Raw genomic sequence first — 27,107 nt, forward strand, 5'->3', positions numbered from 1 at the left:
ATATAGTTCCTTTATTTTTATAGTAATATACAGGCGAATCAGTACTACCAATGTGATATCATCACTTTAGTAAGCTTGATATCCCTTTTGTTTTCCGTGTTAGGTTCTTCAATTTCTAAGAAAGCAGTGTTTTAATTCTGTATAAAATTATCCTTCAATATTTTTCTATCATCTCTTTATTTTTCTCCCAAAAAATTTCAAAAAAAAAAAAAAAGCAACCCAACTAAATTTTTTCATGTACCTAAGCCCAAGATTGAGGCGGAGTTGAAAATTCATCAAAAGTTAACTCGGGCCCATAACATCCATACATGTTGAGTTTTGATGTAAACATTTTTTTTGTCACTTTCTGAACTTTCATTTTTATCCTCACAGCCATAACTTATCTTCATTGTAAGTTTCGTAACTACCAAAACATATCTTTCCAATATAACTATCCATAAATACCCAACATAATTATACTCTTAAAGATAAAAAAAAAAATCTTTAAAAAAGCAAAGTCATGTTCAGTAACAAGAAAATCTATGTAACATAAAAGTTTATAGAAGAAATAATTTATTTTTAAATTGCAAGTTTGCCCTTCACCACTTTTACTATTAAGCGTAGTCTGAGAACTGCCCAAAATTAAAATTGAAATGGTCCCATTTGGTAATTGGGACTTGGAGCCGGGGAAGGGATTTGATTGGCTGCTTAATCTATTCTGTATTGCAGATTTTTTTTGTTTGGGATAAAAGTTTTTTTTTTTTATAGCATAATGGGTAAGGACTCGCTGTTTTGAAAGAGCCACCACAAACTATTAAACGGCTACGTAGCCAAGATGCATGCGAGGTTGCAATTCCCGGATTAGTTTCTAGTTAATGGGCCGGTGGCCCTCATCGGATAGACAAGGCAGAGCGTCTGTATCCATCAGCCGTTTGTTAGTTGCGGAGGAAAGCTGAAAGAAGCAAGAAAAACCACGTGGATGCGGGTATCACATTCCTAGTTGGATTGTGTCTACTTCTAGAAGATTACAGCTGGATTTTGGGCGGGCCAGTGGACTTCACTCACTTCACTATCATTTCCACGTGCAATTGCGTTCCCCCCGCCGGGCCGGGGCCCCGGGGGGTACCCAAATATGTGGGGCTCGGAATTATCAAAAGAAAAATAGTATACTGCCCACGTTTTTTCATATTTTGTTTTCCTCAGAAAACAAAAGTTCCAACAAATGGTGCTCTGAATCATGTGTGAAATTGTTTGCGGAATGAAATATATATATATATATATATATATATATAAATCTTTTATCCACAAGATTAATCACGTTTGCTTGAAAATTTTGGAAACTAATAGAATTTGCTTGAAGTCAAGACTTGTGTTGGAGAAATCATGAATACATGCATATATATATATATATATACATATATTTTGTCGACACAGGGGTGTCCGGGTCAATCCTTACAGACCCGATTAATTCCCTGCGGCCCGGATTCAGCGCCCCAACCCGATCCTAGCACGTTAAGTGCGCGAAGGAATCCAGCAGAGTTGAGGCTCGAACTCGGGACCGACTCGATTCCTGTAGGAGGAGGCTACCGCTGGACCATTCACGCGGGACGAATACATGCATATATAGAGGAGTACAAAACAAACTATAGATGAGAAGGAAGGAAAGGGTCCTGCCCTCCTAAATGGCTACGTCTACATCACTCGTTTGTCTGTGATTTCTGAGTCTCTGTCTTCATTCACTTTCTCGTCTTCTGCAGCTTCCTGTTGCTGGAGCTGGAGTACGTCTTGAATGAACAATGTGATATTCCTGTAAGAAGAGCCCCCTTCTTGTGTAGCATTCCTTGCCATCTCACTCAGCTTTCTCGCTGTTTCTCTTCTTTCTTCCCCCTCTTCTCCTTCATCCATCAGCTGATCGATTGCTGCTTTAATTTGTTCTCTGTCAACGGTCTTCTCTTCCTCGCCAACCCTCATGTGCGTCTCGACTCCGATCCTCACGCCGATCTTGACGACATCCACAACAAATGTCTCATTGAAGAATTGCTCCGCGAACATTGGCCAACATAGCATTGGCACCCCTGCGCAGATTCCTTCCAGTGTAGAATTCCACCCGCAATGGGTCAAGAATCCTCCCACTGACGAATGGGATAATATCGGAACCTGCGGTGCCCATCCTCTGACAACGACCCCTTTAACCCTCTCCTCAAACTTCTCATCTTTTAACCATTTTTCCACTTGTGGCGAATAATCAATTTCTCTGATCACCCATATGAACGGGCGGCCTGAGGCTTCCAACCCCAGACCAATCTCTCTCAGCTGCCCGAACGACAGATGACACATGCTGCCGAAACACGCATAAATAACAGAGCTGGGCTTCATCGAGTCCAGCCATTTTAAACTGTAGTGGTCACTCTTTGCTGTCGCTGACCCTGTACTGTTGATCAAAGAAACGGGTCCGACGTCCCAGAAGTTCTTGTGAACTCTCTTCTGTTCCTCCACATACCACTGGTCCAACTCCTCAAAACTATTCACCAGACTCCCTCTGTCTGAAACCTGAGTTTCTTTCCTTACATCACCCGACTCTTTCCTGCTCTCCGGAAAAGGCAACTGGGATTTTCTGAATTGGATTTTGTGCGGCAAATTCGGTACCCAAAATGCGTCTAAATCCGAAGAGTCGTGACTCTCGAGGAACCTGCCTATTCTGCCGGCACAGACGAGAGTGAAGGGAGCTACGGTTTGGAAGACGTACCTTGGGATTCCTAACCTGTGGGCGAGGTTTTGAGTCCATACAAGAGCATTGGTGGAAATGATGCAACTTGGCCTCGGTTCTAACTGTTTCTTGGCAACGTTTTCTATTGGTTCTTGCATCAAACTATATGCATCCACAAAGCTCCTTATCAAGTCTGTAGAAGGAAGTGCATCCAGGTTTTCACATCCTTCTGGCAATCCGACTTGTTGACCTGGGAATGGTATTGTGATCAACTGGATCTTGAGGTTTTCCCTTGCGGCATAGTCGATGAGAGCTTTAAACCTGTTAGCGTTCTTGGGGGTGCTAATCATCGAGACCATGGGGCCTTGCCTTGCTAGTAATTTAGCGAGATCTGACAAGGGAATAATATGGCTCTGAGACATCAAAGGAATTAGGAGGAAGTGAAGATGCTCGGTTTGGGGATCCATTTGTTGCAGATATTTGAGATATATATATATATATATATATATATAGATATAAATGGTATAAAATCGGTCGGTACTCTACTATTGAAGAAAGAATTCTGATGGGCAGGAAATCTATCGAGGGGCAGCTGAACTTTGGATGAAGGTGTAATATATAGATAGAGCCCGCAAAGCGGTGCAATAACTTGTGCTGCTTACATGGCAATAATTTGCTTACGAGTCGTTTTAGATAGCTAAGTAGGCTGTCAAACGCGAACGTCTAGATTGCTCGTAAGTTTTAATGTTTCACTCCACGGCTTAAGACCGGATAAAAACGTAGTGTGCACAAAAATTGGAATCTTCTGCAGAAAACTTCTTTGATTTCTGCAGAAAATTGGAAGTGTGTACAAAAATTGCTTACAAGCGTTTTTACCCTAAATATGATGGTCATTGATTACAAAAAACTCAAGAGTGAGTAGTGTTTTTACTCACTCTTTCTTCCGCTCACTCTGTCTCTTACTTCTCTCTCTTCTCCCTGGGTCGTTTCTTGGAGTTACAAAAAGGATCAGAGGTGGAAATATGTTTGAGCTCTAAAATATGTTGCTAGTTTGTAGGATTTATATTTAAGTTAGGGTATTAAATATATTTGAACTCTACATAATTTCTTATCTTTTAGAATTTATTTTTATATTAATACTTCATGTCTAAAATTATATTTTTTTTCTTATTTTTATGAATCGACATCATCTACTCTATTTTCAATCCTATAGAAATTAAGGGCGAGTGAATCCTTGACCTCCTGTCAAACTGAACCCTTAGTTCTTAACATCTCACAAACACTCGAGTCATTTATCACCAGCCAGCTGTTTGTTATCTAAAATTGAATTTCGGACGGTTTCCCTACTTTTTAACTTCAATACACTTATTGCAATAGTTTGGAAACTATTGCTAAAAGCCTTGGCAATAAATCTGGTGGTTCGGAGGACTAGAAGGCGGCCCCAGTATAGTAACGGTGGATGTCCTTTGAGTCAGAAGGGGTCAAGTTATCACGTCGTGCAAAGCAATGTTTTGAAATTCAAATCGAGTAACGACTCGACAGAATTTAGGGATCATAAGCGAATGGGTTCCACCGGTTAAACTCGAGGTTGAACTCATAAATATATTTTTAATTATATATAAAATAAAATAAATAGAATAAATATGTACTCATAGTGATTTCAATCTTTTCTCATATGTCCTATATATTAAGGAGTCAAATTAATAATAAAGTAATAGAATAAAGTACTCATAGTGGAACTTTTTTAAGTAAGATATAATAACATTAATGAGTCTCTAATTCCACAAGATGATGAATCCAGAATGAAAATATCAATCATTGTTAAAATGCAAAAAGTAAGGCTGCAAATGAGTAATAAAAGAACTCTATATGTGTAATTATGATTATTTAAAATATTGAGGGGTCAAAGTATAATATGAGAAAAGATTTTTTAACTTATAAAGGATTCTTCTTGTTTCTTCCTCTCGTTTCTTTTTCTCTGCCATCCGCCATAAAAGCTTTCCACTATCAGTCCTGGGTTTTTTAGGGTTTACCGGTTTACGATCAAATCGATCTTTTGATCGAGTTTCTTTCACCCGATTTTTTATACTAATTTAGACTGAGGACTAACCAATTCTCAGTTCAATCAGTCGAATCGCCCGGTTGAGTCCAAGTTTAAAAACAGAGGTGCGAAGCTGACTGCATGGTGGGAAGAGCAAAGGAAACTAGAACAAGACATCACCGTCGGACCGGGCAAGGGACAGTTATGAAAAGAGCTGTTGGAGACCGGTTAGAAGCAGTTCTAAATGCGGGTCCATTGTATTTTTAGGAAAAATAAAAAAGAGTTATGCGGAAATGAAGGCATGTGTATTCCAATCTTAAGCTTTAAATGCTTATTGGACAAAAGAGTTATGCCGATTTAAATTTAATTGTTAGTTGACATAGATGAGTAATTATATACATAAATAATTAAAAGAAATTAAATTTATATACATTTTATTTTTTGCATAAATACATTTATTATAAATTTACTAAAGAATTTGGTTTATAAGGTTATTGTAATTTGGTAGTTATAGTATTTAGGGTAGTTATGAATAGTTATATTAGCAAAATGTAATTAAGTAATTAGAGCAAAAATTAGTTTTTCTATAATGATAAAATTAAAAGTTTAAAAAATGACATAAAAAAGTTTACACTAACCACAACCCCTCTAACTTTATATATTGCATAGATAGTGGCCTTTTAACTAGAATCAAAATGATAGATGAATAATGAGAAACATAATTAACATAGTACTTCAAGAATCGAGACATAATTGACCTGATAGATTTTAATTTAAATTTAAAAATTGCAGATAAGTAATCTTATACACGACAGGGTGACTTTTCAAATCGGTATCAAATTTGTAGAGTCGCAAATGAAGACTTTTCGGCTAATGATGTCTATGGTGCATAAGTACCAATGCTCCTTGTTCCACTTCATGGTAAACAAATATGACACAAGTTAACTGAAAAAAGTCCAATAAACAATCTCCTGGTGTAAGTATTTAGAGGTCTTTTGCTCTCACACTGTTATCCAGGTATAACATCTATAGTTTCACTAATTCTTTTAACGATCCAACCCAATTTATATTGGTATTTGCTATTAGCTCCTTCAGATGATAATAGCCTTTGCCGGTTACCTTCCCTTAATTGGACCCCAAAAACATGGACAAAGATGTTGACGCTGACTTGCCTACGTGGGAAGTTCTCTCACTTTCCACTGTCGAAGCAACCAAGCTATCATGCTTTTAAGGTTTGTTTGTTTGGGTGGAAAAGGTTTTCCGGAAAATATTTTCCATATTTTCTGTTGTTTGGTTGATAATTAATTTGGGAAAATAATTTCTGATAGAAAATAAGTTACACCCACGGGAGGAAAATAACTTCCTTGTCTATGATTGTGAAGTTATTTTCCTTTCCTAAAAGCAGTCTTCTTTTCACAGCCTCTTCATCGAGAAAAGACCAAACTCCTACTTTTTTGCAACGACATCTCCTCAACTCCGGCAAATAAAAGCCTCTAGCGATACCATCGATAAAAGCCTCCAGCGACATCTTATCAGCAAACAAATCCCTTCTTTGCAAGTGGCATCTCCAACTCCGGCAAAGACCCACTTTCGGAGGTAAAAGATCATCTCCCCCCTCTCTCTCTCTCTCATTTTTTTCCTTTAAAAGCGGCCAATATCAGTTTGAAAATTTTTTGCCCTTATTAGTTTTTTCCCTCCCTTTTCCTTTGAAAAATTGTTTAGAATTACTAGTGTAGATTCTTGAAGTTGGATTTGAATGAATTTTTGTGGTTGCTTTTGTTTTAGTTTGTTCTTATCGGATTAGGGTTATATTTGATTTGATTGATGCTAATGAATTAATTTGGCTGCTGAGTTTTGGGGGTTTGTTGATACTTTGAATCTGATTATTAATCTTGGCGCTTTTGTCTCGGCCCTCTAACTTGCTCAGAATCCGGGTAGGGTAGGGTAGTGTTTTTCTTACAATCTGGTGAGATGATGCTCTGGAAGATGAGAGAATAGGAGTGTGAAATGTGGAAATAGTGGACGATGTCACTGCTCAAAGAAAAGGTTGTTATTTTCCGTCCTCTTAGATTTTTCAAATTTCATTTTGTTGTCTTTTTTGTGGTATTTATGGTCACTGTCTTCGTTTTTTTTTTTTTAATTCCCTAAGAAGGAAACACGGTGAAGAGATCAATCAAAATACCTGCTATCAGTAACAAGCTTGCGGATATCCCTCCCGATGAGTACTCTTGGAGGAAGTATGGCCAGAAACCAATCAAAGGTTCACCTCATCCCAGGTACATTGCTAGTCTCTGTTATTCCATGATGGAGCTTGCTTTGACTTGCAGTAAAATCCATAGAAAAATCATCAGTTATTTATTATTATGCTTCTTGACCTACTTACTTTACTGTGCCCTCTCGGTGGAGTGATCTACAGTTTAGCTTTTAATTGCATCTCATCCACTTTGAATTTTGAAGTGAAAACGCTATAGTGCCAGGAATTTTTACTCGTCTTTGATTCAGTTTTAGTTTGGCAAAAGGAAGGATTTGTTTCTTCTCCAATCCTATTCATGTTTTATGTTTCTCTGATTCTTGATGTGCTTGAGAGCTTCTTGGAAGTCGTGACATAATTATTTTATGAGCCTAAATCTAATCTTATCTCGGCCTTCAATGTGGGAGGGCTGAGGAGAGGAGTTGATCTCCAAGTGCCTAGATTCAACATTCGCTAATCTCTGTGCAAGGGATACTACAAGTACAGCAGCATGAGAGGGTGCCCTGCCAGAAAGCATGTGGAGAGATGCTTGGAGGAGCCTTTAATGCTGATTGTCACCTACGAAGGAGAACATAACCATCCAAGATTGCCTTCACAACATGAGACTTGTGGTCATGAAGCTTTTGGTTGTCCCGAATTGCTCCTGTACGCATCATATTGCACTTGTTCAAGCTTGAGGTACAGGGGAGCGAGCTTCTAGTGAAAAAAAGAAGAAGAGCAGTTGGATTTTGAACCTTATTAGGTCTGGGAGCATACATTCTTGTTGTCATGATTTTAGAATTGGATGGGATGTCATGATTTTCATTCTTGTTGCTATTGTTGTTATTTCGTTTACCTGTCTTATTTAGAGCAATTGAGTTATAATAGGTTGTGCTTCATGGGTGGACTTGATGCTTCTTTCATGTATTAAGATATTTATTTTTTCTGGTTGTTTTTCAGCACCATTGAACCCTAGAGGTGATCTAGAAGTGGAAAAAGGAGGGCTGATTGAGTACCTTGCCACTTGCCGTGGCCATGGGTGTGAGAACCCTCACTTTAAAAGTCAATTTTTCTAAACTACATGTCTTACTCTAAGAATGAAACCACAGATTATAAGCCCTAGCATTGCATCCCATATGTGTTATCGTATACACTAAGAAATTAAAACGTTTTTCTTGAGTTAGTTGTAACTATTTCACCACTTATAATATACCCTTGCATAGCATTCTACATGTATTAAAACAATTTTCATGCATTACATTTCATATCCTTACTTTTAGCTAAAACAATTTTGTTGAGTTAGTTTCTTTTCCACCACTTACATTGTACCAAGTGCCTTACCCTAGGATTTAAATTACTTATTCTATGCCCTTACAATATATTTTCTATATGTTATAGTAATTTCCATGTATAACATTCCATTTCATTGTAATTGAAGAAAAATATTTTCTTGAGTTTGTTTAAATTAATGCACCACTTGAAATTGACCAAGTGTTCTTTTCTTAAGTAGTAGAGATTTTTGTGTGAGATTAGAGTTGTTAAACAATTATTGGTACATTTGAAAAGTTAAGAGAACCATTAGTCAAAGATTAAGAAAGTCTAGGTTACTAATGAAGTCATGTGGCAAAACCCTAGCCATGGGTTTGTTTGACTAAGGAATTAGAAAACAATTTAAAGACTAAACTTGGTTCCTTTTTAACCCTTGTTGGCCGAATTTCTTAGCACAAAAAGGGGGAAGAGAGAGCTCCATATACTTACCTTGAACCCTAGAAAAAAAAAATCAAGAACAAAAATCCAAAGAAGAAAGATCTAGAGTTTGTGAGAAAATTTTCTTCAATCTTTGAGGTTGTTTCAAGCCTAAAGCTTCTATTGTGGTGGTTTGTTTGGTGACTAAAGCAACTTGTAAGTAAGGTATGTAATCTTTAAAATTTGGGTTTATGATGTTATATCATCTACTTGAGGTTGAAATGGTGAAAAACAACTTGTTATGGTTGAATTTGGGGTTAGTTTCTTGAGTTAATCAAGTAATGGTTAGGTTTACTAATATGCATACCAAGTGTTTGATGAAATGTCTAACCCTTATTCATGTGTGTTTATGAAGTATTGATATGTTTTAAACCCCTATTTAGTTGGATCTAATACTTGTTATGTGCAAGGAATGAAAATAACAAGAAGAGTAGAAGTTAGAAATTTTTAAAGTGTGCTGACCGAAACTTTTTAAGCTTGCTGCCCGGTTTTTCCTTGATATTTTCATGCACATTTTGGCTACAAATGTGAGTGTTATATGTTGGGTTATGTGTGTGGAGGTTGTCTACAAAAAATTAGCCAATTTGGTTGAATAAATTTTGAGTTATAAACAAAGGAGGAAAACTGGACTAGGTCCAGAAATTTTCTGTCCAGCAATCTTGTTAAGGTCATAACGTGTTACTCACTGATCGGAATTGAGTGCCGTTTGTGGCAATTGAAAGTAGACTCTTAGAGCTTTAAAACGGTACAAATCTCATTTTCTGGTTCATCCCGAACGATCCGTGGCGAGTCTGGAAAGTTGGCTGTCCGGGCGGTACTGTTCATCCGAGACAGTCCAGAAAGTTCATTTGGTTTCTTAATTTTGAGCCACTTATGTTGGGATTTTGGAAATGGTTTCTTCTAGACAAATTTAGCCTTATGAACCTAGTTTCCAATGCAACTGACGGAACCTAATTCCGACTTTCCCACAATGAGCAATGACCGTTTCCCCGAGGCTGGCCGGGCGAGACAGTTTAACCCGTAATGAAGCCTTTGAGCTTTAGTGAAACTTTTCTTTTGCCAAACTTTCATGTACATACTAGACTTGTTTTCCATGAACTTTCACCGTGGTTTAGACCCTATTTGCATGCCGGATTAAGTAGCTTAAGCTACTCACTTGGCCTCTTAATGAACCTATACTTTAGTAGGGAACGAATCCAATTATTAATGTTTTCACTCGTTGACCTAGGTTTGGGCAACGACGGTGATCGTAACTGAGACGTTTGACGTCGATTATTACTTTTGCTTGACAGGTGAGTGTTCCACTACCTGCTACTTGTTATGTGAAATATTTGTGTACTTGAAAGTATTGAATTGTTATTGTTTGAGCCAAACACTGTTTTAATTAAAATTGAGGCGAGTGTGTACTTTATCGCACTCGACCTTCCTTGTTTTTTTTCTTTTCACTGAGGCTCTACTTACTGAATGAATTAACATGAAATGAGATATTGCTATACATGACTGTGCTTAAGTTGCGTGGATGACATTCCACCAACTACTGTTACTGTTTGGGTACCCAACCTCATAGGTGAGTCGGTTGTATCGAGCCAGCAAGGGCTTGGTCGAGAAGGCCGATAAACCTTGAGGACTGTTTACTGTTCACTGGAAATTGAATCTTGCTTGGAGGTCCCTGGTGAAGCATAGCCGTTGTGCTTGCTTGTTGTGTTGTCCAGCACCACCAGTGATAAAATCCTCGGCTTGATACTGTTTCATTGGAATCCTTGAGCATTGGAAACTCGGATTCCTGGTATACTCGAGTATTACCAAACTACTGTTTATGGAGTGCGGGCCCGGTGGGGGGTTGTTTGGTGGACGGAGACTGGTGAAAGTGGTGTTCTACGGACCTATATACTGTTACAAGTGTTGACGGAGTGTCAACAGGAGGCAATTATGATCAAGCTCAAGTGGACCTTTGGCTTTTGAAAGCCACCCGTATCCTTGAATTGAACTGTGATTAAACTGTTATTTTACTGTACGGTGTTTAGTTGGCTATTTTGTGATTTTATGTGGCTATGTGTTTACTTGTTTTACCTGGACCCTCACTGGGCTTTAGCTCACCCCATTCCCTTTGTTTTACTTAACAGATCGGGAAGGGATTTGATCGAGGGCTTTCTTAGCTTTATTTTGCCGTTCTTGCGTTTTGAGGTTGTAACTTTCGTTTAAGCAGACTTGTAAGCTTAAATTCTTAAGGATGATTTATATTATGTAATTTTGAGTGAAGCGTGGTAAGTTGGCATGCGATGATATATGTACTAAGCTGAATTGTTGGATTAGTGATTATGTTTGAGTTAGGGTTTCAATCCCCTGCATTGTCAAATGTTACATTCGTTTCATTGATGATATTAGTACTTTGAACGACTGAGTCCTGGCGAGAGTTGGGCAGGCAGTCCGCTGATACCCTAGGGTTTGCCCTAGGGAGAGGTGGGGCTGTCACAATGGGAAGTTGTAGGTGCAGGCCAACTGGATTTGTTCAAAGCTCTGGTCACTAAGTTTTTTCCTATAAAATGTTCACATGAACATTGGTGACGTGTTGTACAGTTGTTTCCTTTTGTAACCATGATTTACTATCTGGGCAACTGATATTTTTGGGACCGTTTTCCATTTGGAGATGTGATTTTCATTTTTGTTGAGCAATATTTTATATTTTGGCATATATTTGCCTCTGTATGTATTGAATTGTTCCAGATTTTTTATCCAACTAAGGCTGACAACATTTAAAGCAGGGATTTGTGTCACTCTAGGCTTGATAGGTGCTTTTATGTACCAATGGTTCTAATTCTGTACCATAAAATATGTGTTTTATTTAGTTCATTTCACAAAAGATGTTGTTTCTAGTGCAGAGGTTATCTAATTTTTTTTTAGTATCACTGATTTGGGACAATAAAGAAAATAAAGAAAATGTTGTGGCATCCAATTTAGAAGAGACTCTCGGCCCTTAATGATTTTTTAAAAAAAGAAGATAAAAAGCCAATTCATTAGTATCATTAATAATTCCATTTAAGAATTCATGGTGTAATATGAATACATATTTTAAAAAATGATAATATGATTATAATGGACAGAAATTAAAATTAACTTGTAATGAAATAAATATTTTGAGAGTAGAAAAATATTTGCAACATATTAACAAACATATCAAAAAATATTTTCATTGATAAACCAAACACCGGAAAATTATGAAAAAAGAAATTTGAAAAATATTTTCACTTAATAACCAAACACTGAAAAATTATGGAAAATGAAGTGATTTTTCAGGAAAATGACAACCACACAGACCCTTAAAGTAAATGTTTTTCCGGGCCTACCTGGCTGGATACACTTGTTTTGCGTGTCTTGGAGTATCTACTTAACAAGAGGGACAAAACTTCCAAGATCACGCCAATGAAGGTTGATATATATACATATGTAAAGGCAAAAGGTTTAAATACTATCGGCGCAACCGACAGGAGAAGCTACCTTTGTCAAACCCAACTAATTTATTGTCTCATACGTATTGGATAAAGTTTACACTCATAACTCATACATTCATATTTTTCCTACTTCTAATTGTCAAACATAAGATTTGAACTTGATACTAAGGAAAAATTTAAAAGTCCGCTCCTAACTATTAGGCTAATCCCAATAGTTTTTTACACATGTAGCTTGTGGAGTAGTGCATTCTTAATATATATATATATATATATATATGTGAAAAAAATGAAATTTTGGTCTTTAAAACTTGGCACAAGAGCTATTCTAGTTCTCAAAGTTTAGACCAAAGCAAACCTGCTCCATAATGTTTCTAGTTCGAAGCACATTTAGGATCGGTTGAATGATTTTTTTTGTTCAATTTTTATCAGGATAAAGTGACATTTGTGAGAAATTTTGGTCGTACATTTTCTTTTAAAAGAGGAGAGAAATAAAGATATAAGGCTAAGATCAAACTTTAGAGACCAAAATCGCTCCTGTGTCAAACTTTGGTAGTCAAAGCTGTTTCGTGTTCCAGCTGTTCATTCCTAAAATATTATACGTAAAAAGTTGATACAAATAGTAGTATATTCGAAATTATTTTGGTGTGTTTATTAAAAACCTTTAACCGGTTGAAACTTGAAACAATCACCACCGCTCCACCCAACGCGGTGGTGAGTGATGTTTGATTTCACTGGCCGTTCGTCTTCTATTCCATCGGATGCTCTGTGATATCTTGGACCAGCAAATCCAGATTTAGGTGAGAAGAACCCCCTTCCTCTAGTGCCCTCTTTGCCATTTCCCCAAGTTTTCGAGCTCTCTCTCTTCTTTGTTTTCCTTCTTGTTCTTCACTCATCAATTCGTCAATAGCTGTTTTACAGTCTTGCTGCTTCACCTGCACCCCAACCTTTTCCTCCTCTCCGAATCTAACAGGAAATTCTACTCCAACTCTAACCCCGACCCGCAGTATGTTCACAATCAACTTCTCATTGCAGAATTGCTCGCCAAACATGGGCCAAGTTATCAGTGGCACACCAGCAGAAATCCCTTCAAGAGTCGAGTTCCAGCCACAATGTGTAACGAATCCACCAACTGCAGGATGAGAGAGGATTAGTACCTGTGGTGCCCAACCGTGGATTAAAAGACCCCTGTCATTGATTCTTTCTTCGAATTTTTCTTCACAAAGCCATTTCTCAAAGTCACCTGATTTGTACCTCGTAGCCCACACAAACGGTCGTTGCGACGCCTCCAAACCCAGTGCAAGCTCAGTCATCTGCCCAGTTGACAGACGAGATAAGCTTCCAAGGCAAACATAGATTACAGAATTGGTTTCCCTGGATGCAAGCCACTTCAAGCAATTGTGTTGATCCACTGAGGCCTTGTTACCTCTTTCGGCCTTATAATCTAACTTGTCTGAGTTGCACAGTGAAACAGGACCAATACACCAAACTCTTTTGTTCATAACCTTTCTGAATTCCTCGACGTAATCCATTTCCAACTCCTCAAAAGTGTTCACCACTATCCCATACGCGTTCTTCTCAGCTTCTTTCATCCGCTCATGGAAATAATTTATGCCAGATACACTCGGGTTAGCCAAACCCGGAAGCTGAGCCTTAGTAAGCTCAACTCTGTGCGGCAGGCCAGGGACAACCATATAATCCGAATCAGATTTTACGTTGTTCGGAACCTTGGAAATCATCAACCTACGCGTAACATAGAGCGCGAAGCAACCTGTTCCGTGGAAGACAAGCCTTGGAATCTGAAACCTTTGAGCAACAAGTGTTGTCCACCAAAAACTCAGGTCGGATATGATGCAGCTGGGCCGGGGTTTTAGCTCTGCAAGCAATTCTTCAACTGGTTGTTGTAGCATGTCTGTTGCCACGAAAAACTGTGAGAGTGAGTCCATCGAAGGGATCATATCTAAATTTTCACAACCTTCGGGTAAGCCGGCAGCAACAGATGGGAATTGGAGTGGAACTATTCGAATACAGAGCCCACTGGCAATTGTTTCAATCCTTTTGGCATTGAGGGTTGTGGTGACTATGGTGACAATTTCACCTCGCCTTGCCAACAACCTAGCAATGTCTATCATTGGATTCATGTGGCCTGGGGCCATTAGGGGCAGCAAGACGAAGTGAGTTTGGATATGGGAGGCCATGGCAACAATTGGAGAAGACTCTCTAGAAGTTGCGGTCTGAGGAGTGGGTACTAATATATGCTTGTACAGGTCAATGCAAAATATAAGGCACACTGACTCAAATTTCTGTGGTTTGAAAATGATGGATGCTTGCTGATTCATTAACATCTGACCAAAACTTATGTCATTCTTCCAATACAATATTAAGTATGTTGTGGAAGTTAATTTGTCTCCACTATCAGATTAATGATTCATTGGATTGGTCTGGCAAGCTAGAGTGCCGTTTCCTTTTGTCTCAAATTTGTCCGTCTGCGAATTCCACAAGAATAGGAGACCTTAAATCTAGACTTTCAAGTGCCATCCGGCCAAAAAGTATCTTATCTTTTATTATTGATAACCAAAAAAAGAAAAAAAGTTTTAGAAGTTGATAGACTAGTGCCAGTTCAATTAGTAAATTACAGTCGAACAGCAATTACGAGTATTTTTGTAGCGCAAACTGCGATGAATGAAAATCCTCCGTAAGAATCATGCTGTAGATCGCCATGCTTCCTTCAATTTTGTTTTTGTTCTAATAAAATAAATCTCCTGCACAGTGAAACAATAATATATTCTCATGTAGTCATGCATTCATATTGCAAGCTCCATGATACATTGGATCAGCAGTGTCGAATTAACCCGCTTCCTCCATTGCCCCCTTTGTTATTTAGTACAGCTCTCCCCCTTATTTCTTTTCTTTCTTGTCCTTCATTCATCAATCTGCGCCTCAATTTCATTTTACTTGACTTGCACCCCTGCCATGTCCTCACCAAAGAAGACGGCAATTTCCATACCAACTATGACTCCAGCAATATCCCTTGTTTGTACATTTACAATCCATTTCTCATTACAATCTTCAAATCTTTCTTCACAAGGCTTTTTGCTCCTGACTCCCCTGCTTTGTAGCTTACGGAGTCATGACCTGAATGAAGGGGCAGCTGAGATCCCTCCAGACCCTTGCAACTTCAATCATTTGCATAGAAGCAAGACGACGTAAAGCTTTTTGATAAGGGAGGTCACAGAAACTAGCCAAGTTGATACTTGATAGTACTTCTCCAATAGTACTAAACCTAAGAGACAACACCGCATGGGCAGAATTGATTATTAATGCTGTAGAAAACCTATTCTTTTTGTTCAACGCCAAAAGCATTGATCAGGCAAAGTGACTCTTTTAACATTTATATATATTGAAAAAAAAGGATCAACTAAAAAGACAGCTCATAAGATATGCTCTTGATGGTATAAGGAGAAAAAACCACGATTACATGCATGTTAAATACGTAATTCTAAGAATCATCTGTAATGCTCTTAGTGTGAACTTTCTCCATGATGTCTTTGATTAGCTGTTCAATGTTGAGGTGTGAGGAACCACCTTCATCTGCTGCCTTCCTTGCCATCTTTTTCAGTTCTGCGGCTCGCTTTCTTCTCATCTGCCCTTCCTCCCCTTGATCCATCAACGCTTCAATAGCAGTCTTTGTGTTATCTCTTGTCACCTGCACTCCCACGTCTTCTTCATGTCCTATGTAAACAGGAGACTCCACTCCAGCCTTGACTCCAGTTTTCAGTACATATAATACTAGCTTCTTGTAGTGGGGCCCACGAACACGTCGGCCTGGCCCATAAGCTCGGCTGGTAGGAGGTTCCCGGCCCATCAGGTCGGCTTGGATGGGCCGCGCGGGCTGCAGAGCCCAAGCACGCCTTAACTAAGCTATGGAGCCCTAGGGAGAGTTATGCTCCCATAAGGACTCCCTGTTCTACTAGGAGACTACTACCTGTGACTCTATAAATACCATGCGTGGGAAAAACACAAGGTACGCTATTCACAGCACAAGCACTACTCTTTACTTACGAATCTTCTTCTGACTTGATCGTCGGAGTTGCTACAGGGGACCTAGCCCCGCAGCTCGCCTGTGTGCAGGTCAGACCGCTCAGCTCGCCCTCCACGCCTCTGGCCAGGTCGGACCTTCTCTTCGGCAGTCGCATCAATTGGCGCCGTCTGTGGGAAACACGTTACTTCTCTTCGCGAATCATGCCGAAAACTAGGTCTCAAAGGAACGCTGGTGGATCCAAAGGGATGGAGCGAAGCGGCCCCCAAAACTCTCATGAGGATCCGACACCTGAAGGAGCAGGGGCGGGGCCCTCACGGATCCCACCCGAACAGCTGGTGCAGACGGTGGCAGCAAACCTGCCCACCTTCGAGGCGATCATGGACTACCTCAAAGGGCAGTCGGGAGGTCATTCCGACAAGGAGCCTAAGGTACAAGGAGCCGACCTGTCAGGGTCCCGAACTGGGAGTCCCAATCACGGGGCCAAGCGGACGCATCGGGAACTCACACGTGAGCAGGTCGAGGTCGTAGAGCCATCTCACAAGAATTCCCGAACTGAACATCCGGAGCCCGTCCGGAGGCTCTCCCCCCGGAGGGAGCGACAACAGGTACGGGACGAGCTTGACCTAATCCTCGACCCGGAGGCGGAGAGGTATATTGCTTCCCCCTTTGTGCTTGACATCGAGGAATACCAACTGCCCGCGAAGTTCAAAATTCCAACCATGAAACCTTACGATGCCACCACGGATCCGGAAGACCACCTGTTCGTATTCATGACGCAGATGCGCTTACAAACGGCCGCGGATGCGGTCAGGTGCAAGACCTTCCCGATGTTCCTAGAAGGAAGGGCTCGGCAGTGGTTTCAGGGGCTTCCCCCCAGATCGATCAGCTCTTTCACCCAGCTCGCGCGAGCATTCTCGGCACAGTTCGTTTCCTCACGAGCCTTCTCTAAAAGCACCGCTCACCTTATGACCATCCAACAAAAGGTCGAGGAATCACTGCGTGAATACATGGTGCGGTTCAATAACGAATCCCTCCAGGTCCGTGACCGAGACGACAAGGTGGTCATGGCTGCCTTCATTAACGGGCTACGGAAGCAGAAGTTATACACCGAGCTCGTTGAGAGACCGCCCAAGTCAGTTCGGGAAATGCTGGATCGAGCTCATGAGAAGGCCAATGCTGAAGAGGCTAACCGCTTGAAGAGCGCTCAGGAGAGGCAGAGGGACGACAAGCGCCGAAGAATAACCGACCAAGGAGACGCTCGACGTGACCAAGGGCGGAAGCCTACCTATGACCACCCGCCTAGAGGCCGACCCCTAGGGGGAGACAAGCCTTGGACTTCCCTCACGGCTCCCCGAGCTCGGGTCCTCGCGGTGATGGAGCAAGAGGGACTTTCCCGACCTCCCCGGCCCTTGGCCGGGGATAGAAACAGGAGAGATCAGGACCTGTACTGTGCGTACCACAGGGATGTGGGGCACGACACTGAAGACTGCCGCCACCTTAAGAAGGAAATTGAAAAGCTGATCCGGAGGGGTCATCTTGGCCAGTTCGTCCGCGAGGGGCGAACTGATCAGAAGCAGGGAGGATTCAAACGAGATCGGGCGTCCAGCTCGCACGACCGACCTCGGGGTCCTCGGGAGCGGACTCCGGTACGTGGGGTGCCGAATCTGGCGGGAGTAATCAACACTATTGCAGGGGGACCTGCTGGAGGGGATAGCCATTCGGCTCGGCGAAATAACAGACCTCCCCCCAGTGGGGAGAGCTCAAACAAGCGCTTAAAGATGTACGAGGAGATCGTCTATGGGCCGGAGGATGCGGTACCCTTAGCTTCCAATAACCACGAGGCAATAGTGATAGAAGTCGTCACGTGTAACTATAAGGTAAAAAAGGTGTACATTGACAATGGGAGCGCCATCGATGTGTTGTACTACAAGGCCTTCAGAGAACTGCAGCTGGAAGATAAGCAGCTCATCCCAGTTCGTACTCCCTTGATAGGTTTTGCAGGTCCGCCGGTAAGGCCTGAGGGAATGATAACCCTCCAGGTCACTATAGGGGAGTCACCGAGGTGCCGAACTGTTTCGGTGAATTTCGCGGTGGTAAAGGAGCCGTCCTCCTACAACATGATATTGGGACGTCCAACCCTAAACGCACTCCGAGCTGTCTGTTCGACCTTACACCTTAGCATGAAATTTTCCACTCCCGAGGGAGTGGCCGAGGTGCAGGGGGACCCGGAGGTAGCTCGGGCCTGCTATATTGCAACCCTTAAGGGTAAGGAGAAGCTAGTAGCCCAGACAGCCTATCTGGAACCATGGGAACCTGCGGAAAAAGAGGAGAGGCTGGAGACAGACGAGAGTCTGGTTGAATTGCCCGTCTGTCCCGAACGACCTGATCGTGTGGTCAGGGCAGGATCCGGCCTGAGCGAGCTAACGCGGAGAGCCCTGGAGTTTTTCCTGGAGGAATATGCCGAGATCTTTGCCTGGAATGCCGACGACATGCCCGGAGTTCCTCTCGAACTGGCGGTTCACAAGCTGCATGTGGACCCAAGCGCCCGACCAGTAAAACAAAAGAAGAGAAACTTCGCGCCTGAACGCAACGAGGTCGTCAAGGAGGAGGTAGGCAAGCTGCTGGAGGCCAAAATTGTGAAAGAGATCTACTATCCGACCTGGCTGGCCAATCCCGTGCTGGTCAAAAAGGAGGACAGGGCTTGGCGGATGTGCGTGGACTTCACCGACCTGAATAAGGCTTGTCCGAAGGATTGCTACCCTCTCCCTCGCATCGACCAGCTGGTCGACTCAACAACTGGGTACGAGATCTTCTGCTTTCTGGATGCTTTCAAAGGGTATCACCAGATAGCTCTGGATGAGGAGGACCAAGAGAAGACTGCCTTCATCACCGAATACGGTACGTATTGTTATACCACCATGCCATTTGGCTTGAAAAATGCAGGCGCGACCTATCAGCGGCTGGTCAACAAGCTGTTCAAAAACCAGATCGGCCGAAACATGGAGGTATACGTGGATGACATGCTGGTGAAAAGCCGAACTCCGGAGCAGTTCATCGACGACCTCAGGGAGATCTTTGACGTCCTACGGAGCTCACGGATGCGACTAAATCCCAAGAAGTGCACTTTCGGGGTCAGATCGGGCAAGTTCCTTGGGTACATGATATCAAAAGACGGAGTAAGAGCTAATCCCGACAAGGTGAAAGCTATCATGGACATGGCTCCTCCCCGAAGCATAAAAGAGGTTCAACGGCTAGCTGGCAGGATGGCGGCCTTGAACAGGTTCTTGTCGAAATCTGCAGTTCGGGGTTCCCCCTTCTTCAAGGCCCTGCGGAGAGGTCCCCAGTTTGAGTGGACCCCCGAGTGTCAGCGAGCGTTTGACGAGCTAAAGGCCCACATCGCGCGGTTGCCAGCCTTGACCTCTCCCACACATGGGGAGATCTTATTTATCTATCTAGCAGTGGGGGAGGAGGCAGTCAGTGCGGTGCTAGTTCGGGAAGAAGGAAAAATCCAGAAGCCTGTGTATTATGTCAGCCGAGCTCTGCAGGGTGCGGAGCCAAGGTACACCTCGATTGAGCGGTACGTTTTAGCGTTAGTCCACGCGGCCCGGAAGCTCAGGTCGTATTTTCAAGTTCACCCCGTGGTGGTTATGACCGACCAGCCACTCAAACAGATTCTTTCCAGACCGGACGCGTCAGGTAGAATGGTGAGGTGGGCTGTGGAGTTGTCCGAGTACGACCTCCGCTACCAACCTCGCACGGCCATTAAGGCCCAGGCATTGGCAGATTTCATAGCTGAAGGGGTCTCCTTCGGACAACAGGAGTCACGGGTCAAGCGGACCAGAGACACAGCCAAGGCCAAGCAGTCCGGAGAAGCAGTCGAGGCCGCGCAGACCTCCCGGTCCCAAACAACCCAAGGCGCAGCAGAGGCCAGGCAGGCCAGAGAAGCTGTCCAGGTCAGGCAAGCCACCAGGACTTCCAAAGTCGAGCAGACCATAAAGGCAGTCGAGGCCGAGCAAGCTAAAGGACATGTCAAGGTCGGACAGGCTACAAAGGAAGTTCAGGTCGGACAGATCGGAGACGCAGCGGAGGCTGAACGGGCCGAAGAGGCTGCCGAGATCGAACAGGCCACCGGCAAAATTGATCAGACCATTCCAGTCTGGACGCTGTTCGTGGATGGGTCGTCGAGCAAGGAAGGATGCGGAGCAGGGCTTCTCCTGACCAGCCCTCTGGGGGACGAGTTGGCCTACGCCCTGAGGTTTGATTTTAGGGCCTCCAACAACGAATCCGAATATGAGGCCCTGGTAACAGGGATGGTGATAGCTCGGAAGCTGGGGGCCGAGTCGATAGCAGTCTACAGCGACTCGCAACTGATAGTCAATCAGGTAGGGGGAAGTTATGAAGTTAAGGAGGAGCCCCTAAGAAGGTACGTCGCCAAAGTGCACGAGCTGAGGGCTCAGTTTCAGCTGTTCACACTCAAACAGGTCCCACGAAGCCAAAATAAAAGGGCAGACGCCCTGTCCAAGTTAGCTTCCACCTCGGTCGGTACGTTGAACAAAGAAGTCCTGGTGGAAGTCGTCAGAAATCGGGCATATGACCAGGTGGACTCGGCTGTTATTCAGGTAGTGAGCTCATGGATGGATCCCATCGTACGGTATTTAGCTAGTGGAGAACTCCCTCAAGACCGGGTGGAGGCGCGAAGGGTCCTCCTCAGGTCGCGGGGATACGAGCTCTCAAATGGGGTACTCTACAAGAAATCCTACCTACGCCCGTGGCTGAGGTGCATCACTCCGGAAGAGGGAAACTACATCCTGCGTGAGCTGCACGAGGGCATCTGTGGAAACCACGTCGGCCCGAGGGTTTTGGCCAAGAAAGGAATGCTGTCTGGTTATTACTGGCCAACCATGTTCTTGGATTCAACCGAACTGGTAACTCGGTGCAAGTCCTGCCAGCTGCATGCGCCGATCCATCACGCCCCGACTCAGGAGATGATCCCTCTCCAGAGCCCTTGGCCTTTTTTCCAGTGGGGAATCGACCTGTTGGGTCCGTTTCCCCGAGCTCCGGGGGGTTATGAGCATGTAGTGGTGGCTGTAGACTATTTCACCAAATGGGTGGAGGCCGAGCCCCTTACCACCATTAGCAGCAGGTCGGTGCAGAAGTTCTTCTGGAAAAACATCGTCTGCCGATTCGGTATACCCCATGTCTTGATCTCAGACAACGGACGCCAGTTCGCCGACGTTGCTTTTCAAGGCTGGTGCACGGAGCTCGGGATCCGGCAGCATTTCACATCGGTAGGCCACCCTCAGGCCAATGGCCAGGTCGAGAACGTCAACAGGACCATCCTGCATGGTTTGAAGACACGGATGGAGTTCGCCCGAACTAGGTGGTTGGACGAGCTGCCGACCATACTGTGGGCTTACCGAACCACTCCCCGAACTGCTACCCAGGAGACTCCTTTTGTTCTAACCTACGGAGCCGAGGCGGTGATCCCTGCGGAGATAGGAGTTCCCTCGGGCAGGGTTCAGAATTTCGTAGCTCAGGACAATGAGGAAGAACTACGTCTTAATTTGGACCTGCTGGAAGCAAGGAGAGAAGAGGCGGCTATACGGATGGCTAAGTACAAAGGGCAGGTCGCGCGACACTACAATGCTAGGGTAAGGCCTCTGACCTTCAAGCCAGGAGACCTGGTATTGAGAAAGAATAGCGTGAGTCGGCTTCAGGGCGCGGGCAAACTAGATCCAAATTGGGAAGGCCCCTATGTGGTGAGAGAGGCAGATCGAGCTGGGTACTGCAAGTTAACCCACCTCGGGGGGGAAGAAGTCCCGCGTACCTGGCACAATTCCAACTTGAGAATTTTTCGTTAAAGCTTGCGCGTGTTAGAACATCTCAAGGTCGAGACCTTTTATTTATGTCAATGTGTTCGTTCATTTTGTTTTAGAGTGTAGTTCATTTTGTTTGGGGCCGTGGAGCATGTAGTTCATTTATATTAGCACAGGGCCGAACTGATGTAGCTTTTTGACAAGAAATTTGGCAAATACGACTAAGTATGAAGCAAAGGAAAGGCTTTTCATTAAATTCAGTAAAACTGTACAAGGGGCTGAGCTCGTGCTAACAGAATTAAGCATAGAAAGGGCCGAGCTCCCACTGCCTACTAACAGTTCGGACTTCAAGACCCTACTCTAGTTCTCGCCTTCTTCTTCCTCTTGCTCGGATTCAGGGGTAGTCACCGGCAGCAAAGGATCGGCAACCAGGTCGACCAGCTTCCGCCCATGCGTGTAGCCCTCCACCAGGCGGTCGAGCTGCTCCACGGCCAGGGGGTTGTAGCTGGAAAACTTGCTCAGATCGAACCCGGGCAGATCTAGCCCCTGCACTTCCTTTAGGGCCAGGGAATACCCATGTTGCAGAACAGGGGTATTCAGAATAGCCAGGTCGCCCCTAAAGCCGTCCGACCTGAGGAAGGCCCGCACGCCTTCCTGGCCTCCTTCAGCTCTGGCCGCCTCCGCCCGAGCAGTCAGCTCAGCTGCCTTCTGCTGCTCCTCTTTCAGCTGTGAGGTCAGATCGGCGTTCTTCTTCAGTTCTAGCTCGAAGTTTGTGTGGACTTGCGCGAGCTGCTTCTTCAGGCCTTCAGCTTCGGCCACAGCTGCTGCGTTCTGGCTGAGCAACTTCTCGTTGGCCGCCTTCGTTTCAGTCAGCAGGGGGAGCAGGCCCTCGTAACGCTTGGCCAGTTCGGGCCCGACCACATTCATCTGTCAGGACAAGTGTGGAGGCGTCAAAACCATGACAAGAGTAACCTCTTACATATAGCAAAGAAGTGGGAGAATACCGACCTGTGCTGCTCCCGTGTAATAGTAATTGAGGAGGTCGGACGAATCCATGGTCTTGACTAGGTTGAAGTCGCGTGGAAGGATGGCGCCCTGGATAAGCTCCCGAGCTACGTCTGGGAACTGAGCTCGGTCGTTTATGGATAGCTTCCACTGGGGGCAGAAGTGCATAGGGTGTTGGTGCGTCGTCAGCTGCGTCTGGGGGTCGAAGAGCATGGAGCTTTGGCGTTGCCACAGGTTTGGAGGAGCTTCAGCGCGGGCTTGCTCTTCGGCGGTGTTCACGCCGTAGTGGCCGCTTTGGGCAGGCTCGGGTGTTGGCCTCTCCTCCCGAGCTGGGGACGAGGGCGTTTCCACCCTGGCTCTCTTAGCAGTGGTCTTCTTTTTCTTTTTCTTCCCAGCCTCAACCGCCTTGGAGGATTGGGCGGGAGCTGGCTGAGGTACGGGAACAGGCACCGAGCTGGCTGGGATGGCCGACGGAGTCTGAGTAGCGGCGCCCGGGTTGCTGCTGCCGCCAATGGATAGAAGTGAGGAAAACCGCTTCACTGCACAAGCAGAGGGCCAAGAGGTCAGTGGTTCAAAAAAAAAAAAATAATATAATAATGATGAGGGAAGGGCAGGATAGTTACAGGCGTCCAGCTCGTCTGTCGAGAGTGGCCTATCCTCTAAGGAAGGATCCGAGGAGCTAGCTCGGATCAGCCCCGCCGCCCAAAGCTGGCCATTGCTGAACTCCTTCACGTCCAGCTTCGTGTCCGAGCTGAGTAGGCGGCTCAGCTCGAACACGGGGAGCGGGGACGGAATGGGATCTGAGACTTGAGTCTCTGCTCTCCAGGTAAGGGGAGGAAAACCTAGGTTCTTCACGAAAAAGAACTGAGGTTTCCAGTCCTTGATGGAGGAAGGTGCCCCCGTAAACACCTCGCGGGTGGGGGTTTTCGTTCCACTTCGTCGGGCGAAGTAGAACCACCCAGGGACCTTCCCGCTGACCTTCATCTGGAAGGCTCGAAATAGGTCAAGAGAAAAAGGGATTTCGAGTGCTCGGCAGAGGATGAAAAAGCCTATGATAGAGCGAACAGCGTTGGGGATGACCTGGGTTATGCGAATACCCCAGAAGGTAAGAATGAAGAAGAGGAAGTTGGGGATGGGCAGACGGAGGCCAGCCATCAGCTGGTCCCTATAGATCGCCACGAAACCAGGGGGAGGTCGGCTGGCAACCTCTCCTGAACGGGCGGCCCTGGGCTCGAACTGGGCCGGAATTTCGTATTTTTCCGCCAGCTCGTCAACATCTTTTTGAGCCAGGGCTGGGGGAATAGTGTCGACCTCTCCAAAGTCGCCCCTCAGCCCCCCTGAGGTCCCTGCTGCCATCTGATCCGGAGCAGCCTGTTCAGCTGCTCCAACTATAGGCTGGGCAGGTCGCTCAGCTGGGCTCATTACTCTAACTGGGGACAGGTTAGGCGAGGCTACTGGTCTCGGTCCAAATGAAATAGAAGGAGAAGAGCTAAAGGAATCGGAAGAGCTGCTATCTAAGAGTATGGGGCTGGCAGCTCTGTGCCTATGGGCTGAACTGGTAACGTCAGAACTATCCGAACTGTAAGAAGACATAAAAGGAAAGGGGGACTTACTGGTGAAAGGATGATCTAAGGATTGCCCGGGCTGACTCTGGGCCCTTAAGGCGGGGCGACCCGATGTGTTCTTGAAGAGAAAGGAATGAAGCAGCGAGCTGGGGAGTGAAGGAGCGAACTGAAGAAATGAGAGGAGGAGAGTGAAAATGACGCTTGGAGGACCCTATTTATAGGCAGCGACAGCGCGGGAAAACGAAGAGGCGCGCATTTATTCGAGCAGTTATGGGGAACCGTTCCTAACCGCCATAATTGGCCGAGGCGACGATTGAGGTGACAGACGCGAACTGACGCGACGGTTGCTTGCACCACTCTCTGACGGCGGGTCCCACAAGGAGCTGACATGACCTCCTAGAATTCGGCCTAGATTCACGCGCACGATCGATGACTCTAGACTTGAGGGTGGGCTAGTGTAGTGGGGCCCACGAACACGTCGGCCTGGCCCATAAGCTCGGCTGGTAGGAGGTTCCCGGCCCAGCAGGTCGGCTTGGGTGGCCCAGAGGGCGCGGTCTCCCCAAGCGGATGGGCCGCGCGGGCTGCAGAGCCCAAGCACGCCTTAACTAAGCTATGGAGCCCTAGGGAGAGTTATGCTCCCATAAGGACTCCCTGTTCTACTAGGAGACTACTACCTGTGACTCTATAAATACCATGCGTGGGGAAAACACAAGGTACGCTATTCACAGCACAAGCACTACTCTTTACTTACGAATCTTCTTCTGACTTGATCGTCGGAGTTGCTACAGGGGACCTTGCCCCGCAGCTCGCCCGTGTGCAGGTCAGACCGCTCAGCTCGCCCTCCACGCATCTGGCCAGGTCGGACCTTCTCTTCGGCAGTCGCATCACTTCTCATTGACGAACTGCTCAGCGAACAGTCGCCATGTGATCATTGGCGCACCTGAGCTTATCCCTTCTATAGTTGAGTTCCACCCGCAATGTGTTAAGAACCCTCCGATTGATGGGTGAGACAGGATGAGAACTTGTGGCGCCCAACCATGGATTAAAAGCCCTCTGCCCTCGGTCCTTTCTTCAAACTTTTCTTCAACAAGCCATTTCCGAAATTCATCGGATGCGTCTCTAGTGACCCAGACAAAAGGTCGACCTGATGATTCTAGGCCTAGTCCAAGTTCAATCAATTGTGAAGTTGCCAACCGGGTAATGCTTCCCAAACAGGCATAGATTACGGACTCTGGCTCCCATGTGTCTAGCCATTTCATGCACTGGTGTTCATTAATGGAAGCCTTGTTTCCTCTTTCAGCTTTATCCAAATTCTCTTTGTTGCACAGGGAAACAGGGCCAATGCACCAGACACCTTTACCTTTCGCCTTTTTATACTGTCTAACATAATCAAGCTCCAACTCTTCAAAGGTATTGACCACAACTCCATATGCTTCCTTTTCTGTTTCTCTTATTTGTTCCTGAATTTCTGCCCATTCTGGGATGATTGGTTTGACAAGGCCTACAACCTGAGCTTTGGTCAGTTCGATGTGGTCAGGCAAATCAGGCACCGTGAAGTACTCTGCATCAGAAGTTACGTTGTCAAGATCCTCGGAATTTGTCAAATTGTGCGAGCAGAGGAGGGAGAAGCAGCAAAACCCATGGAAAACAAGCCTTGGAACCTGAAACTTCCGTGCAACTTGACTTGTCCATGGATGGCACATATCAGAAAGTATGCAACTCGGGGACGGTTTCAGCTCACTAAGCCATTGTTCAACTGATGGTCGTAGCATTCTGGCAGCCGCAAAGAAATTGATACCGGACTCTATGGAAGGGAGCATATCAAAACACTCGCATCCGTCTGGTAGCCCTGCTTCTGCGGATGGAAAATCAAGTTTGATGACGCGGATTTGCAGTCCGGCATCTACTTCTCGTGCAACTATTGATTCAAATCTCTTGGCATTTACAGGTGTAGTGAAAATGGTTATGATAACTCCACGCCTTGCCAACAATCTGGCAATATCTATCACAGGGAGCAAGTGACCTTGGGCCATGAAAGGAATCAATATGAAATGTGGAGGCTGCACTTGAAAGGCCATAGCAGCAACTAGTTTGAGAGCTGAAACTCAGGAGGAGACTGGTTTGCCTCAAGGCCTAAACTTTACGGGTTTATATATAGATACTGTAGCTAAAATCTTCTGGACATGATCAATTCATCGTGGAGCATCCGTCATTGGCTGCTGATGTAAGACCCTGCACAAGCATACCAATATCCGTTCTGCAGTTCCGTGGTTTGCTGAATGAACTAAATTTCTGTGCATGGATACTCTTTAGCTGTCCTTATATACATTAAGGAAATTGGCATGTTCTCTTATGATTAAACGAATGGTGAAGCAAAAACCTGTGCAGTTCCAATCTTCTCCGAAGACCATGCAACTTGGCTCTGTGGGAGCCATAAGATGGAGACAGCGTAAAATTATAGTTCTTGCGGCCCAGTAAATTTCTTTGATTACAATGGGAAGTAACGTTCCATAATTGCGTTGGAAGGTTT

The 27,107-nt window shown here is 44.8% G+C and overlaps 3 protein-coding genes and 1 long non-coding RNA gene across 4 annotated transcripts; 1 reads left to right on the forward strand and 3 right to left on the reverse strand.

Moving 5' to 3' along the window:
• Positions 1–1,383: 1,383 nt before the first annotated feature.
• On the reverse strand, positions 1,384–3,685 carry LOC113775265 (UDP-glycosyltransferase 73C1-like). The gene has a single exon (XM_027320069.1). It carries the CDS (start codon positions 3,151–3,153, stop codon positions 1,672–1,674), a length of 1,482 nt encoding a protein of 493 aa, XP_027175870.1. The 5' UTR covers positions 3,154–3,685; the 3' UTR covers positions 1,384–1,671.
• A 5,105-nt stretch (positions 3,686–8,790) lies between these two features.
• LOC113773201 lies at positions 8,791–11,037 on the forward strand. The gene is made up of 3 exons (XR_003468772.1): positions 8,791–8,868; positions 9,932–9,995; positions 10,827–11,037. It is a non-coding gene; the product is annotated as an uncharacterized LOC113773201 (long non-coding RNA).
• Positions 11,038–12,652: 1,615 nt separating this feature from the next.
• LOC113775441 (UDP-glycosyltransferase 73C4-like) lies at positions 12,653–14,587 on the reverse strand. The gene has a single exon (XM_027320324.1). It carries the CDS (start codon positions 14,492–14,494, stop codon positions 12,899–12,901), a length of 1,596 nt encoding a protein of 531 aa, XP_027176125.1. The 5' UTR covers positions 14,495–14,587; the 3' UTR covers positions 12,653–12,898.
• Positions 14,588–15,535: 948 nt separating this feature from the next.
• On the reverse strand, positions 15,536–26,802 carry LOC113775727 (UDP-glycosyltransferase 73C4-like). Its single transcript, XM_027320718.1, has 2 exons — positions 25,466–26,802; positions 15,536–15,943 (listed from the first exon to the last, which is right to left on the reverse strand). Exons 1-2 carry the CDS (start codon positions 26,653–26,655, stop codon positions 15,649–15,651), a joined length of 1,485 nt encoding a protein of 494 aa, XP_027176519.1. The 5' UTR covers positions 26,656–26,802; the 3' UTR covers positions 15,536–15,648.
• Between the last annotated feature and the right edge of the window lie 305 nt (positions 26,803–27,107).

This window comes from Coffea eugenioides, chromosome 6 (genome assembly GCF_003713205.1).
Source record: "Coffea eugenioides isolate CCC68of chromosome 6, Ceug_1.0, whole genome shotgun sequence".
NCBI classification, from domain to species: Eukaryota; Viridiplantae; Streptophyta; class Magnoliopsida; order Gentianales; family Rubiaceae; genus Coffea; species Coffea eugenioides.

What these genes read in the sequence shown, in the direction of transcription:
- LOC113775265 (XM_027320069.1), bottom strand. Translation starts at nt 3,153, where the DNA reads ATGGATCCCCAAACCGAGCATCTTCACTTCCTCCTAATTCCTTTGATG.
- LOC113775441 (XM_027320324.1), bottom strand. Translation starts at nt 14,494, where the DNA reads ATGTTAATGAATCAGCAAGCATCCATCATTTTCAAACCACAGAAATTT.
- LOC113775727 (XM_027320718.1), bottom strand. Translation starts at nt 26,655, where the DNA reads ATGGCCTTTCAAGTGCAGCCTCCACATTTCATATTGATTCCTTTCATG. An exon ending in GAGCAGTTCGTCAATGAGAA is followed by an intron (nt 15,944 to 25,465) that starts GTGATGCGACTG and finishes CCACTACAAGAA; the next exon opens with GCTAGTATTATATGTACTGA.